The sequence below is a fragment of the Drosophila obscura genome, unplaced genomic scaffold (assembly GCF_018151105.1).
Source record: "Drosophila obscura isolate BZ-5 IFL unplaced genomic scaffold, ASM1815110v1 contig_199, whole genome shotgun sequence".
Classification (NCBI taxonomy): Eukaryota; Metazoa; Arthropoda; class Insecta; order Diptera; family Drosophilidae; genus Drosophila; species Drosophila obscura.
In genome coordinates this window covers 525,453-543,025 of record NW_024542788.1, presented here as the reverse complement: position 1 = coordinate 543,025, position 17,573 = coordinate 525,453, and the positions used below count along the sequence as shown (strand labels likewise).

The 17,573-nt window shown below is 41.9% G+C and overlaps 1 protein-coding gene across 3 annotated transcripts; it reads left to right on the top strand.

The window, feature by feature from the left end:
* The first annotated feature begins 5,667 nt into the window (after positions 1 to 5,667).
* Positions 5,668 to 16,998, top strand: LOC111076205. Of its 3 annotated transcripts, none has more exons than XR_002608001.2 (2): positions 5,668 to 6,012; positions 7,855 to 7,963. XR_002608001.2 is itself a non-coding variant. In XM_022369886.2 (2 exons), the coding sequence occupies exon 2, from the start codon at positions 14,311 to 14,313 to the stop codon at positions 15,007 to 15,009; it is 699 nt and encodes a 232-aa protein (XP_022225578.2). In that variant the 5' UTR covers positions 5,737 to 6,012; positions 14,199 to 14,310; the 3' UTR covers positions 15,010 to 16,998. The 3 variants fall into 3 exon arrangements, 1 of the variants encoding a protein (XP_022225578.2); XM_022369886.2 differs by lacking the exon at positions 7,855 to 7,963 and adding an exon at positions 14,199 to 16,998 and having other exon boundaries at positions 5,737 to 6,012; XR_002608002.2 differs by lacking the exon at positions 5,668 to 6,012 and adding an exon at positions 6,032 to 6,425.
* Positions 16,999 to 17,573: the final 575 nt, after the last annotated feature.

The window sequence follows — 17,573 nt, the reverse complement described above, 5'->3', positions numbered from 1 at the left end:
CAGATGTAGAGCAGTGGGTACAAGAGTTAGAAGAATGTTCGGTCACCGTGCAGTGGAGCTCACTACAGTTGTTTATCTATTCCAAACAGTTGCTTGATGGAGCTGCAAAATTATTTGTACGCAGTCAGAAAAATATTAGGGACTGGAATTCACTAAAGGAGTCATTGCGGCAGGAGTTTACAGTTAAAATATCTTCTGCGGAAGTACATAGGAAGCTAGGACAACGTATGCAAAAGAAGGGGGGAAACTTTATTCGAATTTCTATACGCTTTGATGGAAATAGCAAAGCCAGTGTCACTGGATGAAGAAAGTTTGATAGATTATTTCGTGAAGGGCATACCAGATGTAAAGACAAACAAAATTATGTTATATCAGGCTAAAACAATCAAAGAGTTGAAGGTACAAATAGAAGTGTATTTAAAAGTTCGTACTTCGAGTAAGGTACCGATTAGGTATGAAACCCGTGCTGGTGATACTGATAGCCAGAAAGGTTTTGAACCAAAAAGAGAATCAGTACGAAAATGTTTCAAGTGTGGTGCTACTTCTCACTTGAAGAAAGATTGCAAAAGAAGGGATTTCAATTGTTTTCGCTGTGGTCAGGCAGGACATCGGGCATCAGAATGCAAGGTAGATTTGGTTGTTAAGGATGAGAAAGGTGCCAACACTGTTCATGAGGGAAAGACAGGGCAAAAGTCGAAAAGTGAGTTTACAGCGTCCGGTCTCGAACTCAAGAATATTGTGCATTCTGTGGTAACTTTTAAAGGCCTAGTAGACACTGGAGCTGATCTCTGTCTAATGCGTCGACGTGTTTTCCTGAAACTGGGTAATGAGATGCTGACAGGAAAAGGAAAACGTTTGACAGGAATATGAGAAAGCCTGGTACTGACTTTTGGGAGCTTTACCATACCAGTGAACATTGACGGAATCCCAATGAAAGTCGAATTCCACGTAGTACCTGACGAGGACATGGGTTTTGACGCAATTCTAGGCAGAACGATTTTAGATACAGTCGATATGAATGTGACTAAAGGCGGGACTGAGCTCGTACTGAGGACTGAAATGAAAAGCCAGAATAAATACCAGATAGAGGACAGTTCATGTAGCGATTTACTGGCAGAGTTCAAGAACATGTGTTCCGAACAGTTGCATGTGTGCTCTAAGGTAGACTTGTCTCATTTAGGCCAATTGGAGCAGTCGGAGGTGAAGAAGTTAGTAGAAGATTACGCACCCATTCGCAACGCTAATGCGCCAGTGGAGATGAAAATCATCATGAGAGATGAGGTTCCAGTATACCAACATCCACGTCGTTTCCCAGTTTGTGAGCAGCAAACGATAGACGAACAAGTTAAGGAGTGGCTAGTGGAGAAAATCATACAGCCGAGTACCTCGGATTATGCATCTCCAGTTGTTTTGGTAGCGAAGAAAAATGGAAAGAAACGCCTGTGCTGCGACTATCGAAAACTGAATGAGAAGATAATAAGAGACAATTTTCCAATGGCTCATATGGAGAGTGTGCTAGACAAGCTTCAGGGTTCCATGGTATTCACGACATTGGATTTAAAAGACGGCTTCTTTCATGTTCCAGTTGAAGCAGGGTCTCGAAAATATACTTCATTTGTTACGCAAAGTGGGCAGTATGAGTTCTTATATGTTCCATTCGGCATATCGAATTCCCCCTCCATTTTCACCAGGTTTATAATGTCAGTTCTTAGGGAGCTTGTAGAAAGCAACGTTGTCGTAGTTTATATGGATGATGTCATAATACTAAGCCAAGATAATCAAGAAGGGTTTCGGAAATTAAAAATGGTATTAGAGGTAGCTGCGGAAAATGTTTTGCGTATCAATTGGGGAAAATGCCAAATATTGCAGAGGAAAGTAAGTTTTCTGGGATACATTATTCAGGATGGAACAATAACACCAGGAGCAGAGAAGATTCAGTCTGTGAAAGAATTTCCAATACCACGAGATAAGAAAGGTATCCAAAGATTTTTAGGTTCGACTTCATATTTTAGAAAATTCATAAACGGATACGCTACAGTCGCCAGGCCTTTATCGGATTTACTGAGAAATGAGTCAAAGTACGAGTTTGGAGAAAAACAACAAGTGGCTTTCGAAAAGCTTAAGTTGGCATTGATTAGCGAGCCAGTATTGAAACTTTACGATCCAAATTTGGCAACCGAAATCCACACTGACGCATCCAAGTATGGATTTGGAGCTGTCTTATTGCAAAAGGATCCTGTAGACAGTATGTTTCACCCTGCTCAATATATGAGCCGCAAAACAACACCGTTTGAGGAAAAATACGACTCTTATGAGCTAGAAGTATTGGCGATCATAGGAGCTCTAGTTAAGTGGCGAGTTTATCTGTTAGGTCTTAATTTTACCATCGTAACGGACTGTAATGCTTTTAAAATGACCATGAATAAAAAGGAAGTTCCACTCAGAGTAGCTCGTTGGGCATTATATTTGCAAGACTTCAATTATAAGATAGAGCACCGTTCGGGGTTGAAAATGAAGCATGCCGATGCGCTAAGTCGAATCTCTTGTAACTTTTTTACAGATGCATTAGCACATCGTTTAAAGGTAGCTCAATTGAATGACGATTGGATAAAGGCAGTTAGGAGCCTAGTAAGGAATGAAGGCTATGAAGATTTTTATATTCACAACGATATTCTTTTGAAGGATCAAAATCGGGAACTAGTTTTTGTGCCATCAGTAATGGAGAACCAAATCATTTCGAATGCGCATAGTCAAGGGCACTTTTCAACTAAGAAGACGATAGATTTAATAGAAAAGTCATACTTTATTCCGAAGCTAAAAGATAAGGTCGAACGAATCGTTGAAGGGTTTCTGACATCTATAGACAAGGGGAACATGCCATTTGTAACCTACCATGTCGATCATGTCGGACCCATGGAACTAACTAATAAGCGTTATAACCACATATTAGTTGTAGTTGACGGATTTTCTAAATATGTTTGGCTCTACCCAACTCGTAGCACTGGGGTAGATGAGGTCTTGAACAGTTTGGAGAAACAAGCGGTAAACTTTGGAAATCCTCACCGTATTGTTTCAGATAGGGGCACTGCGTTTACGTCACACGCATTTAGAGAGTACTGCGAATCGAACAATATTCAACACCTACTGATTGCAACCGGTGTGCCACGCGGGAACGGACAGGTTGAGAGGCTGCATAAGCTGGTTGTACCCATGTTGTCAAAGCTTAGTTATGACAGTCCAGCTGCCTGGTATAAGTACGTAGGGAAAGTCCAGCAGATCATTAATAGTACTGAGCCTAGAAGCACCAAAGTTACTCCATTCAAGCTATTAACAGGAGTGGATATGCGTTTAGCTGATAGCAGTGAGCTAAGGGAGTTAATCAACGATTTTGTCATAAAGGAGTTAGAACAAGAGCGTGAACAGATCCGTAATGAAGCCCGACAAAACATTGAGAAACTGCAAGGAGAAAATAAAAGAGCTTTTGACTTGAAACGTAAGAAAGAAAAAGAGTATAAAGTGAACGATTTAGTTGCCATTAAGAGAACCCAATATGGAGTGGGCCTAAAGCTTAAAGGGAAATACTTAGGACCGTATAAAGTGGTTGCTGCTAAGGAACATGGGCGCTATGAAGTAGAGAGAGTTGGAGATACGGAGGGTCCTTTTAGAACGTCGACGGTGTCCGAGTACATGAAGCCATGGCCAGGTCCATTCGAGGCGAATGTTCCGTCAGGAGGGCCGATTGTGGGATTTGAACCTGGCGGGCAATCACAAAAGGGGCACACTAGAAGTGGTGCTAGTTATACGGCAACCCTCTGATCACCGGTCGATAGCCATGAATCGATAACCTACCCGAGCGTCGTTGTGAGCGGGGTCGTTCGTATCGTGTGGTTAAGAAAAGAAGTAAAAATAAAGTGGTCCACAAGAAATACTTTTACGAGAACTAATTTAAGCACAAACTGTATCACGTTTAAAACCTATCCTAAATACATTAAATAAAGACTGGAATACTTTAATTTTCCTACACAAATCTTTACAGATGGCTCAAAACTGGACAATAAGGTTGGAGGGGGAATCTACTCCGAACAGCTAAACATAAGACACTCTTTCAGGCTTCCAGAACACTGCAGTGTCTTCCAAGCGGAAGTAATAGCGATCAACCTTGGGGTGGCTTTGTAAAATTGCCACTACGGCATCTCATTTAAACATTTATAGTGACAGCCAAACTGCGATCAAATCGCTAAATGCGATAACATCGAGCTCGGCTACCGTGACAAACTGTCGCAAATCTCTACATGAGATGGCTCATCAGTTTGTTATCAGCCTAATATGGGTCCCTGGCCACCAGGACATTTGGGGCAACTGCATAGCAGATGAGCTGGCCAGAGCTGGTACAACAATCCCCCTTCTCCATGATAAGGAGGATATTCGTATGCCAATGGCCACCTCCAAGCTCAAAATAAAAGAACATTTTAAGCGATTAATAAATGACAGATGGCAAACTGTGCCACTATGTCGCATAACTCGGCAAACATGGCCTAACATTATTAGGAAGCGCACCGATGAGCTTTGCAAACTCAGTAGGAGTAGGAGCAGCTAAGTCATACGCTCCCTCACAGGACATTGGCTAATAGGCACCCATGCTAACAGGATGGGTGCCCCCTACAACGACTTCTGTAGTAGCTGTAGAGATGAGGACGAGGAAGAAACGGTGGAACACCTATTCTGCTCCTGTCCGGCTCTCAGTAGAAGGAGGCTACAAAACCTGGGAATGCCTTTCATGAACGACGTATCGGACATGTCTAATTTGAGTCCAAGAAGGATCGCAAACTTCATAAGGGCATCCGGATGGGACAACTGCTGACATAGTGTCTCACAAGGGAAGAGGACATGATCCACGCGGCATCACAACGGGCCGTAACCGGCCCAAGTGTGTCGTGTTCCTGGCGATCCCGTCAACCGCCTCAACCTAACCTAACCTAACCTGTGTACACTTTTTTTATTCAAAGCGTTCATAAAATATTTTTTAATTTTGCCATCTCTTTTCGGCCCCACTGTAAATACAAACAATACAAACAAATAACAACTTTAAATTTTAAAGTTTAAAACCAAAATCGACCTATTCAGGGCCAGATCAACCTTCAACCGGGCCCTGGGCAACCATCAATCTGGGGCCCTCCATTTTTTCATGCCAGTTCCTTCCTTTTTTCATATGAAATAAAAACTTATAAATTTAATGTTTGTTTAATTAATTTGTATGCCACTGATAATGGCTATTATATTTTTTATCCATTATTTGGAGTTTTGTTTTTTCAACAAATTTTTTCTGTTAGCCCTAGAGAGGCCGTCGGCAACTGCTAATGCGGCCCTGGACCTATTCCCGTCGTCAAATTTCAAAAATGAAAATGTATCCAAAAAATGTATATTTGGCAAAGCCTTCGAGATTTTAATAGTTGTTTTAATTATGAGCCAGACTACAATATGCTGGCTCAAGTTATTAAAGAAGAAACGGAGGACGGTTTATAATATAATTTTTAAGTTGTAAGAGAGACTATACCTTTAAGTTTGTAATGTTATTTAAATAATGGAAACACTAGATCAAATCATAAATATGTTTTTTAATAATCTGAATTATATATTTTATTCATTTAAACCACTTGAAATCAATGTTTTAAATTTATGGTATTCAAAATCGTATTTCTCGAAATTAAAATGGTATTTATTTTTTGGCCGGAAGGTATTTTTATCGTTATCGGCGCGGTCACGCTGTCTCCATCCCTAGTCAAATATTGGGATGTACTTACCACAAATGCAAGTTTTTCGCTTAATACAATTTTATCAACACATAATTTAACGGTAGTATTAAAAAGAACAGCTCCGGTATAAATTATTACATCATACAATTAAATCGATACATAAATATTTAATTTAAATTTAACTATTCCTTAGTCGTCTAATTAATGTGTTTAAATGTGTGAGTTAAGTGGTATTTTACAAATATTAAAAGACAATATGGTAAGTAATCAATTTACTATTGAGTTTGCCTATTTGATTATCTACATAAGTGCATGCCTTTATTTATTTTGTATGTATATATGTATTTATAAACATACTATGTGTATCCCAAATTGTTAAATTAGAAAATACGAATTCAAGAAAAGTACATAGCACTGATTTTGTATAAGATAAGAGAAAGGTTTAGGAATATGGTTAAAGTACATACTTAAATATATTTTCAGTATTTAACATACATACATATGTTGAATAGAACGCATTCAAGACAATCGATTTTTTTGTTTGAATGTACATATATGTATGCATATGAATGGCTATGTACATATGTATGTATTTACAACAGTATATTTTAAATGCAAGTTCAATCAATAAAGCACAATATAAAAAACTAGAACAAATAAAAATATATGATGGTAAGATTATTCAGTACATAAATAAATTATTTGTTCTTATATTACATATGTATGTACATACAAATTTTTTTACTAAGTAAATATGTTTCAAATTCAATTCAAACAATAATATTCGAATCTACATTCAAAGTTTTTACATCAAAACTGCTTGAGAAGTTACAAACTAGGCCGAGTTAAGTCTGGGCTTGGTTAATAAACTTACAGCAAGAATTTTCCTTCCATAATACAAAAATTACCGATATCATAATACAAAAATCGCAGGACAGCTCAGTCGGCACAAACATAGTGTAAAAACTTCGCGTGACTTAATTTTTCTCCTCGGCTGCGAAGTATATGACTTTTTTCTGCGCAAAATTAAATTCTAAACTGCAAAAAAAGCTCAATATACTGTGCCGAGATTTGTATACCTATACTAAAAGAGTTAAGGGGTATATTGTATTTGTGGTAAAAGTGGATGTGTGTAACGCAGAGAAGGAAGCGTTTCTGACCCGATAAAGTATAAATAATATTGACCAGAATTAAAAGGTGAGTCTCTGTCTGTTTGTCCGTCCGTCTGTCTTTTTTGACGCCCAGTTCTCAAAAACTTTAAGAGCTAGTACAACCAAATATTGTTTCCAAACTCGTGTGATATCACACTGTTACATGTGTATTTCAAAATTTCCACAATCCACAATTTTTAAGATACGTTAGAAGCAGTATCGTAGGAAATGATCATATCTACCAGATTGCTGAATATGGCTCTAAAAGGATCATATAGTCAGAATAAAAAAATGTATCTAGTTGCTAACCCTCCTCCTTCCAGCGCTGCAGCGATTACTCACTATCTATCTCGCTAACACACTCTGCCTGGGGTAATGCGGTATCTGGCGGAGGTGCAAGAAGAGAGATGTAGATGACAGATGTAGCAAAAAAATGAAAACGGATAAAATATTTTAAAATTCCACACAAATCATACATACATGCATACATATATACTATATACTGAGTACCGGGTATCAAAGTAAAAGCCTTTTTACACTGGGAGCGTTTGCTATCGATATCGGAATAGACGCAATGAAGCCGAAAAAAAGGCGTTTACATTGGCAGACGTGCGTCTTGAATTTTGATTTGGGTGAAAAACGGCGTCTCCGGCAAGACGCAAAAAATCATGACGCAGCCCCAATGCCTATAAATGTACCACAGTATTTACCGCGACTCACGTTTCCTCTCGTTTGAAATATGGGTGGCGGTGGGTAAAGTTTGATTTGTCAATACATGTATTTTAAGTCAATGCGCTTTGGTTTTTATTGAAGGACACAATAATATTATTATTCCCGTTACAAGGATCTTGTAGAAGACGGACTGAAAATAATCGTATTTTAATGTTTCCTCTAATATTTTTTATTCTGTTTGCCTCAAAACATCTTGCATTTAAATTCATATCTTTCAGTGTAAGAAACGGAGCCAAACAGTTCGTTCCTGATGTCTGAGCGCACCAACGCTCTAAAAACTAGAAGGAAAGCTGTGAGTCGCTGCTGTGGCTGCGACTACTTTTATACCTGTACTCAGTTAATATATACATACACATAAACATATGTATGTACATATGTGAGCTAATATATTTATACATTAAGATATTTTATCAGTTTAAATCTACAAATAAAATGTTTATTATGCATCCTAAATGTACACTACTGGTCAAAAAAAATAAGTACATGCTCATGAGCTTTCTTTCACGTCTCGTAAAACTTTTTTAAAAAACAAAGAAAAAATCCACTTAACTTTTAGATTACTAACCTACAGAAGAATATAAAAAAGATTGAACATAAGCAATTTTCCCTTAAAATATATAGTTTCTGATCAATTTTATCTAAAAAACATAAACAAGGGGTGGTCAAAATAATAAGTACAGGAATTCAACAAAGACAAAAACTTAAAGCGTATCTAAATTTTTCAATTTTTTTGTATTATTTATAATCCTATGTTAGTATCCGGTATAGCCACCCTTATTTTGTATCACTTTGGCGATTCTTTTTGGCATACTGGCAATAGGTTTACGGCAAGTCTCCACTGGAATCTCATGCCAGGTTTCCCCATAAGTTTTCAATAGGGTTTAAGTCAGGAGACTGACTTGGCCAATTCATAACGTTGACCTTGTTTTCTGTGAACCAATCCTTGACCAGCTTTGAGGTGTGTTTCGGGTCATTGTCCTGTTGAAACACCCATCTCAAGGGCATGTTTTCCTCAGCATATGGTTGCATAATGTTAGTCAAAATGTTTTTATATCCAAATTTGGTCATAGTATCAGTTATGCGATGTATCGGCCGAACGCCATGCCAAGAAAAACAGACCCAGACCATTATGCAACCGCCTCCGTGCTTAACCATTTTTTTTTGTGTACCGGACGTCCAATCCTTTGCCTTTTGGGCGTCGTACATATCTTCTATAGGGCTGCTCAACCGAAGTCGAGGTTACTCGGAGGCAAGTCTGCCCATTGTGATGCCCACACTCGTCACGGGTGTCCAGTGCCTAGGCAGGTTTCGCGAACCATCCCGAGGCCTCTATAAAGAGCACCAGTTTCTCTAGAGGCATGTTTGCCAGGCTGTCCAGGTCTTCGTAGAAGGCGCCGCCGAGTATTCGGTGACGCCTCCCCATGAGTGCAGGACAGTTGCAGAGAAGGTGCTGGATGCTCTCTATTTCCTCCTCGTTCCCGCAGCTGCGGCAGAAGTCATGGTGGGGCAGTCTGTACCCGACTCTTCCTGAAGCTTAGGAGAGTCTTGGTGTGTGATTGAGTGCGCACTGATCTGGTTTAGCGCGTTAACCGTATCACGTACGAGTCTGCTTGGTCTGGTCTTGCAGGATACCAAGGCTTTGATGGCAGCCTGACTGTCGACGCAGATTGCTATGTTCCTCGGAGGTATCTCCAAGGTGTATACCAACTTAGCCGCTTGCCATACTGCAAGCCTGCAAGCTTCTCCGCCGGGAATACACTGCACCAGTCTGGTAGTCTTAGGGATGTGTTGGTTACTAGTTCCTCAGAGAAGATTCCAGCTCCTGTCCCTTCGGCCGTCTTAGACCCGTCGGTGAAAATGGAGAGCTCGTTCTGCCCCAGGGCCTGTTACTCTTCCATTTCTCCCTGTCCGGTATGAGTCCTTTGAAGTTTTTTTTCCATGAGAACTCTGAAACACTCCCCCCGACCGTTCCACCTTCCTCCTTACGGAGTATAGTGGCGTGACCATAAGGCGATGGCTTGAAGAACTGCGCGGCTAGTAGCCCAGCTGCACTTATCTCAGAGATGGAGGTCTATCGGTTCCAGGCCTAGCATGGTGTCCAGAGCTGCCTGTGGGGTGGATTTGAGAGATCCGGTGACCCCAAGGCATGCTGTCCGTTCGACTCTACGGAGGTTCTCCTGGTGGGATTTGGTGTTAACCGCTTCCCACCATACCATGCCTCCGTATGTCAGGATGGGTCTTATTACCGTATACATCCAGTGCACTATGGGAAATTTGACCACTTTTTCTGGCCAAAATTAATAACTCAAGAACGGAGCAAGATATTTCGCTTCTGTTTTTTGCATCGGGTTAAATGAACCAACATCTATTGGAAATAGAAAAATAGAGGGCGTGGCACCGCCCCCTTTTTTTTAAACTCATTTAAATTTTCTCATTTTTTTAGAGTACTACTTTAACAAGTAACAACCATTTTTGTGACAGCATTAGGTTATAATTATTGGACAATAGTGGGCGTGGCATGCCTTTAACAAGGGGAAATGTTTTAGCGCATTCATCTTGTAGCCCTGTAATGAAAGACAATTAATAATGTTCTGTAAGAAATATATTTTCCTTACACACCCCTTAGACCTGCTCTTCGTTTTCCAATTCAATATTGTATTGATGTTCTAAGTCTAATTCATTAAAAGGGCTTTCATCCTCACGATCCGTATCATCCGGATTTGATGAGCATTCTAATAGGTTTAAAACCTCTAATGGAAGACACATTCTCCTCTCTCGCTGAATACGTCTATCCAAATTCACTGAAGAAATTATCGGATCAGAAGGATCTATAGCTCGCAGAAACACGTCTGTTAGGATTTCAATCCTACCGCATTTTCTGGCATGATCAGACGAACAGATTTCTTAAATTTATTTCGAGATTCAGCTCCTTCTCCGAAATATCCAATAGGAGGCACAGAATTTTCAATGATATCCCTTGCTTGAATTAAAATTGTATGAACACTTGTGGTCATTGGCAGCCAAGGGTATTTATCAATGATTATCTCGGCAGTACGATAACAAAAAGCTTGAAATTTTGAAACAGAAATTGGCAGCTGGCATGAAAGGCATATCAAAATCGTATGTAAATTTGCAATTAGCTGCTCATCGATACCAGTGATGTTGGAAAAAGCATGAGGATCGGAAAATGCTCGCTGAGCAGTGTTACTATCGTTGGTACTGCCAAATCCTCCAACTTTCGGTTGATCAACTTTAAACGAAAGGTGTTCCCAAAATAGGCCTTGGACTTCATCTTTTCGCTAAAGAACCTCTTTCTTATCAACACAGCATCCTCCTTTGCGACTTTTCCCCTTGATTCCCCACACTTGACAAAAAAATCTGAGTTTGCCAAATTGAGGTTATGTCCTAAAAATTGAAATTTCTCGCAAAATCGTAAAAAGTGTTATTTTTAATTACATTCATTTGAACAAGAACTTAATACTCTACAACATAAAATACATCTTGTTGATGGACTCTGCTGGACTCACTTTAAATCCCTTTTGCAAGATGAGACTATATCAAAAATATGCATTTACAAGGCTACTTACATTTTGGCTCTATTAAGGGGACAACACGATTTTTTTCTACATGAGAAGTTCACAAACACATAATAAAAACCGCACTGATTGGAATTCATTTCAAAAATTTGAGTAATATTGTTTGGTTTTTGTTTTTTGGCCACTTAAAGTTAGCAAAAAAAAACCTAATATTGCAGAAGCATGTGCTTTGCAAATGAAACAGCTGTGTTTATCAGCTGATTCTTTCGATGTGGCGCCCTCTAACAAGATTTCTGTGATGCAACACTAAAGATTGAAGTATTGTGAATGCGTTGCACTAAAATTTGTTTTTAATATTCCGACTTTCAGAAAATGGGTTTTGGCCAGAAAAAGGGGTAAAATTTCCCATAGTGCAGTGGATGATGCGCGGCTGTAATCCCCATGTCCGTCCAAAGGTCTTCCTACAAGTGTTGAAAGCTGCCATTGCCTTTTATTTCCTTTCCTCCGTGTTTCTCTTCCAGGAGAGTTTGGAGTCAAGGATGACACAAACATTCTTGGCTTCGCTTGATAGCTCGAGTGTCGTTCCACCAATTGCTGTTAGTTTGAATCTCGGTATTTTATATCTTCGTGAGAACAGCACCAGTTATGTTTTTTGAGGATTGACCCCCAAACCGTTCTGGCCTGCCCAGCTGGCGGTGGTGCCCAGTGCGGATTCCAGAAGGTTACTGATTGTGGGCAGAAATTTACCCGTTACCAGTACTCAGGTCACCGCATAGGCCGGACCTAACCGCCCTACCCAGCGGGGGGGGGGGGAACCCCGGGGCGAACGCACGGAGGCCCGGGGACGGGAGGGGCACCAGCATGGCTGGTCGGATATCATCCGGTCCCGGTGACTTGTAGGGACTGAATGATTTAATGGCCAGGAGCAGGCCTGGTGTGGTGGGTGCCTTTGTCAGTAGACGTCGAAGCCTTGAGGCCTCAGTGGTACCATCTATGGCATCGCAGAATGCTGCCCATGACTCCCTCTTCGCCTTCCTACAGGTGTTCTTGTAGGTATTGAAGCTGCGGCGATAATCGTCCCAGCTTTCCTGTGTGTTTGTCACTTTTGCTTTGTTGAAGAGTCTCCTCGATTCCTTCCTGACTTCGCTCAGCTCCCGTGTCCACCACGAGTTGTGATTGGACTTTGGGGGTCGGCTGATCGGGCAGAATCTGAGAAACGCCTTCTGTAAAGCATTGGTGACGTTCTGCGTAGCTTCCTCTAGTGCTCCCGTGGTCCGAAAAGGAACACTCACTAGACACGTGCCAGTCATCAATGGTGAGGCCAGTGTTATATCTATAACCTCTGCACGGTTCCTGTTGCGGAAGATGGGGTCTCCCCTGTTGCACACAACAAGATTTTTGGACAGAACGTACTCGAACAGCGACTCTCCTCTCGAATTTGTGCCCGTACTTCCCCAGAGGGAGTGATGGGCATTCGCGTCACAGTCTAAGACAATGTCGAGTCCCTCCCTCCGCGCTTGGTGGATCAGGGCCCTGCCATCGTCCGAGGGTGGGTCTTCTTCTTCGAACGGCAGGTATGCAGAGGCCAGGTATAGGTTTTTCCCGTCCCCCCTTTCACATAGTGCCACCGGGAATTGCTGTACCTGGAAGAAAACAAAACATTAAGATCGTTCCGTACCACGATACAGGTTCTTGTCTTGCCCGCGGGGTGTGGCATGAGAAGGCGGTATCCGCGACCGCTCAGTCCCCGAACCCTTTCACTTACGATCCAGGGCTCTTGGATGAGGGCCACGTCTACCGCCTTCTCCTCCATAAACCGCAGCAGGTCCGCCGATGATACACTTGAGTGATGCAGATTAATCTGCACCACCTTCATGCTATTCAGCGGACCTGGGATGTCGCGGTACTGCTACCACCAGGGTGCCAATACCGAAAGATATGCGGCTGTCCGTTGCAAGGAGTTTGGCACGGCTTTCCCGACCTCGCGCTATCGCCCTTGTGATGGTCAGATGGCTCCAAGATCCGGTTCTGTGCCTTGATCAGAACTAGTGTCCTCATCCGCCTTGATCGGGGGAGAAATCCACACCTTCATAATCGTTCTCCTGGGAATCTGATCCGTGGGGACCACGCAGAGTGCCCCTCCTGGCCATAATATGTTATTCCACTTTTTAGACCCATCTGGCCAAGACCATGCCAAATGATTTTCGGCAAATATTTTCCTCGTCTGTAAATTGTTTCCTCGGAGTAAGTGAACTTTTCCGGCTATACGTCCTGGTAAGTCTGCATATTGTAGTCTGCGACGAGCTGTCGGAGATATTACATTTCCAATTTCAGCGGAAATGGCCTTGGAAGACATGAACGCATCCATTTTTGCCAGAAATAAATACATTTGTACGTTGCGGCTGTCCGTTTATTGGTGAAGATTTTTTCTTCCGTCCTCGATTTTCAGTTAGCACTTTGGATTTTAAGGCATTCTGAACAAAACAAACCGATCGTCCAAGACTTTTGGCAATATCCCAAATAAAAAATAAATAACAACAAACCTTTGTCCAAATCCTGATAAAATACTTAAAAAATTATAAATTTCACTAGTGTACTTATTATTTTGACCAGACTAAAAATGCCCATCCAGCACAAATTTCAGCTTAGAATTGAATAGGTGGGGTTCCCCAATTTCATTTTGAATTTAAATGCTTTGCAACACTGTAACCCTTCAAAATATAAACAGTTGGCAGCCATTATATCAAAAACATAAGAGATATTTAATAACAAACTAGCACAATACCTCTATACTTATTATTTTGACCAGTGTACATGATAATAAGCTATTACCTTTTATTGAAATTAAAACTCAATAGCTATTAAAAACGCTAAATATCTTAACATTTGGTGACCCCGACATGATTGTACAATAATTAATCGATCAGTGCCATCACAAACTACATTTCAACATAATAATTTACACTTAATTCGTTCGTCCGCTTTCGCTCGCCGCTCTGCTCCACTGCCATCGACCATATAACCAGTGCCATCGACCACATAGCTGTCATACAAGCAAATACACCAGTTCCCGTTTATTACGCACGTTGCGCTTTTGTTCCTCTTCCCGCTACGAACGTTTCTAGAGCTGCTGCTGCTATGGATGCTGCCAGGAAGCAAAAAAGGGTGTCTTTTCTGAGGATTAAGTCAACGAAACTATGTGAGAAAGTGAAGACATTGGCTGCCGCTTTGGAAGATGAGGCTGCGGTCTGTGATTACTACATGCTACTGGTAAAGCTGGAGCAGATCGAGAAGGCATTTAAGACATTGCACAACGAGCTTGAAGAATTGGACTGCACCGACATCCATAGTGGATTGTGCGACAGCTTTGGGACAATTGCCAGTGCTCTCAAGGCTTCCATCATGAGTGAATTTGCTAGGATTAGCGGATACATGACTCTGCATTCTACGTTTCCGGGAGCAAATGCAACTGCAGATTTTGCCGGTCCACAGCCGCCACCTCGTCGTAGGCCAGGATCATCCCTTCCTTCTATACAATTGCCAAGGTTTAGCGGAGGATATGCGGATTGGACGGACTTTTACTCGATGTTCAAGACCATTATCGACAATCATCCATACCTATCCAACATTGACAAGTTTCAGCATCTGCGATCTTGCCTGCGTGATTCGGCGTTGGAGACAGTTCGTTTGCTGGAAATCTCAGACATCAACTATAATATAGCATTGGATTTATTGAAAAAGAGGTTTAATAATCGTCGTTTAGTTTTTCATGCGCTGGGGCCTGGAGCTACAGGCTATGGAGGATGGCTTAGGCTCGATGCTGCGGGAGATTTCTGACAAGTTCAACGCTCATATTCGGGCGCTGCAGGCTTTGGGCACTCCTGAGCAGATCGCAAGATGCATCATCATGCAGGTGCTGCTTCGTAAACTTGATCCAGCGACTCAAGCCAAATGGGAGGAACGTTTAGAGCACTCGGCCTTCGTCAACCTGATTCCGCCATGGAAGAATATGGCCTCGTTTTTGAAGCAGCGATGCACGACATTTGAAACAGTGGATTTCGCTATGGAAACCGATGCGCCGAGCAGCCAGAAAACCTAACCATTCTAAATCAACACTTGTTGCCATTAACCAAAACAAGCTGCGTGCTGTGCGTGCCCACAAATCGCCATAAAGAAGCCAAGAGCTTTTCCCTGTGTAAATTGCCTTGTACCTGTGGGTGCACCAGACTCTCCTGCATTTCGGAGGCCCTGAAGCTACTGCAGCCACTGTATCTGTGCCACTTGGCACTTAGTCTCTGTCTGCGTCGTCTCAACCCATCACTGAGTCCTCTGCTTCAGCGTCTACGGCAGCTACTTATACCACTGAAGCATCTATCCCAGCATCTACCTCTTCTACTCTTATTGCCCAGGGTCTCAGTAATGATGTTGTTCTGCTAGCTACGGCAACAGTCTTGGTCAAAAATCGTTCCGGAGTTTTTATTCCCTGTCGAGCGTTGCTTGACTCTTAACTGCACTTAATTACTTCTCGCTTCGCAAATCAGCTTCGAAAAATAAAATCATCGATTTCAGTATCAGGAATAGGCGATTCTACCTTTGTGGATGGCGTTTCGTTCAACGTTAGCCTGCACTCTCGTTCATCGGAATACTCAACTCTCATCACCGCTGTCATAGCCTCTTCCATAACCGACCGACAGCCAAGCTTCGGAATAGACACTTGCAACTGGAATATTCCAGCGAACCTGCCACTAGCTGGTCCAGAGTTTTATAGTCCGCAGCGTGTCAATCTTCTATTTGGCGCCAGCTTGTTTTACGAACTCCTCTGTGTTGGTCAGGTCAAGCTATTGCCGGGATTGCCATCAATTCAGAATACTCGTTTGGGATGGGTCATATCTGAAGGTTGTTCCCGTGTAAAGCAGATGTCCTCTTTAATGGTTTCGCGCGCTCCGGCAGTAGCTGCTGAGGATAACCTAGACTAGAGACTTGAAGTACTGCTGCGACGGTTTTGGGAGGTAGAGAATTGCACTGAACCCATAGTAAATTCAACCAAAGAAGAGCTAGATTGTGAAATACAATCTGGATCTCTTGGGAGAATTGTACCATCAAGCTCTTCGTAGATTCTTATCCCTTGAACGGAAAATAGATCGCCGTCCTGATGTTAAATCTCTGTATGTTGCTTTCATAAAAGGTCTAGGTCATATGTCTTTGGTTCCTGCAGAGTCAATGAACTGCTGCAGTCAACACGGCCAAGTATAACTTCTATCGTGCTATAGGCACGTCGGTGCTTGGATTTGAGGGACTGCGTACGCTGTTATGCCACCTTATGCCTTAAAGATGCTGTTGAAAGTCAGGCTTTCAACGCGGGGAGTATGTTGGGTCGGGTCAAGCAGCATAACGCATATGCCTACGCTCGGCAGCGGCTGTTCTGCATCAGCTATGTCTCCCGCTGCTTTCGTGTTGCTGCTGCACCTGTTGTGTTTAAGCAGCTCTCTCGTTCGTCATCTACCGCTCGTGATCGGCTCAGAAACCGCGCCGCTCAAAACTGTGTCTTCGACCACAACAACGACAACAACCACTTCAATTGCTCAGCGCCCGATACTGTCGATCCACTGCGACAAGCCCCACCTCTCCCAACCAATAAGTTCGAAAAATGCCAACGGAGCGTTTATTCAGACTGGGCTCGATCGCTATGTGCTATCAAAAGAAAATTGTGCCCACAAAATGCGAAGAACAACAATGCAGCACAAATAACTAAAATAGCCGAGAATAGAGCACCCAAGGCCAACAAATTAAGACCGCCACCTATTTATGTTCGACAGGCAAATTGTGCTGAACTGGTCAAAAAAATTGGCGCAAACACATTCTATGTCACGTCCGTAAAAAGGGGTAACATAAAAGAAACAAAAATACAAGTCAATGACGAACAAAATAATCGATCAGTTGCGAAATACCTCGAATATGAAAAAATGAATTACTACACCTACCAACTTAAAGTAGCAAAGGATTACAAGAGGTTATCAAGGGAATCGAACCAACAGTCCCAATCAATGAGATAATAGATGGACTTAACGATAAGGGCTTCGAAGTCCAAGTGGCTATGGACATAATAAATAAAAATAAAATTCCCCAGCCAATGTTCAAAGTAGAACTGACACCTGAAAGTATGCATATGAGTAAAAATGAAGTTCACCCAATCTACAAGCTTAAATATCTACTGCACCGTAGGATCACCGTCCAATGCACAAATTCCCAGGAATATGGACACACGAAAACGTATTGCACTCTACGGGCAGTCTGCGTTGCCTGTGGTGATGTTCATCTCTATGAGGCCTGTCCCATAAATAAGGAGGACCCATCTGCTTAAAAATGTAGCAACTGTGGGTGAAAGCATACTGACAACTATA

Bases quoted from the DNA above. Each gene is read 5' to 3' on its own strand.
- LOC111076205 (XM_022369886.2), top strand. From the start codon at position 14,311: ATGGATGCTGCCAGGAAGCAAAAAAGGGTGTCTTTTCTGAGGATTAAG.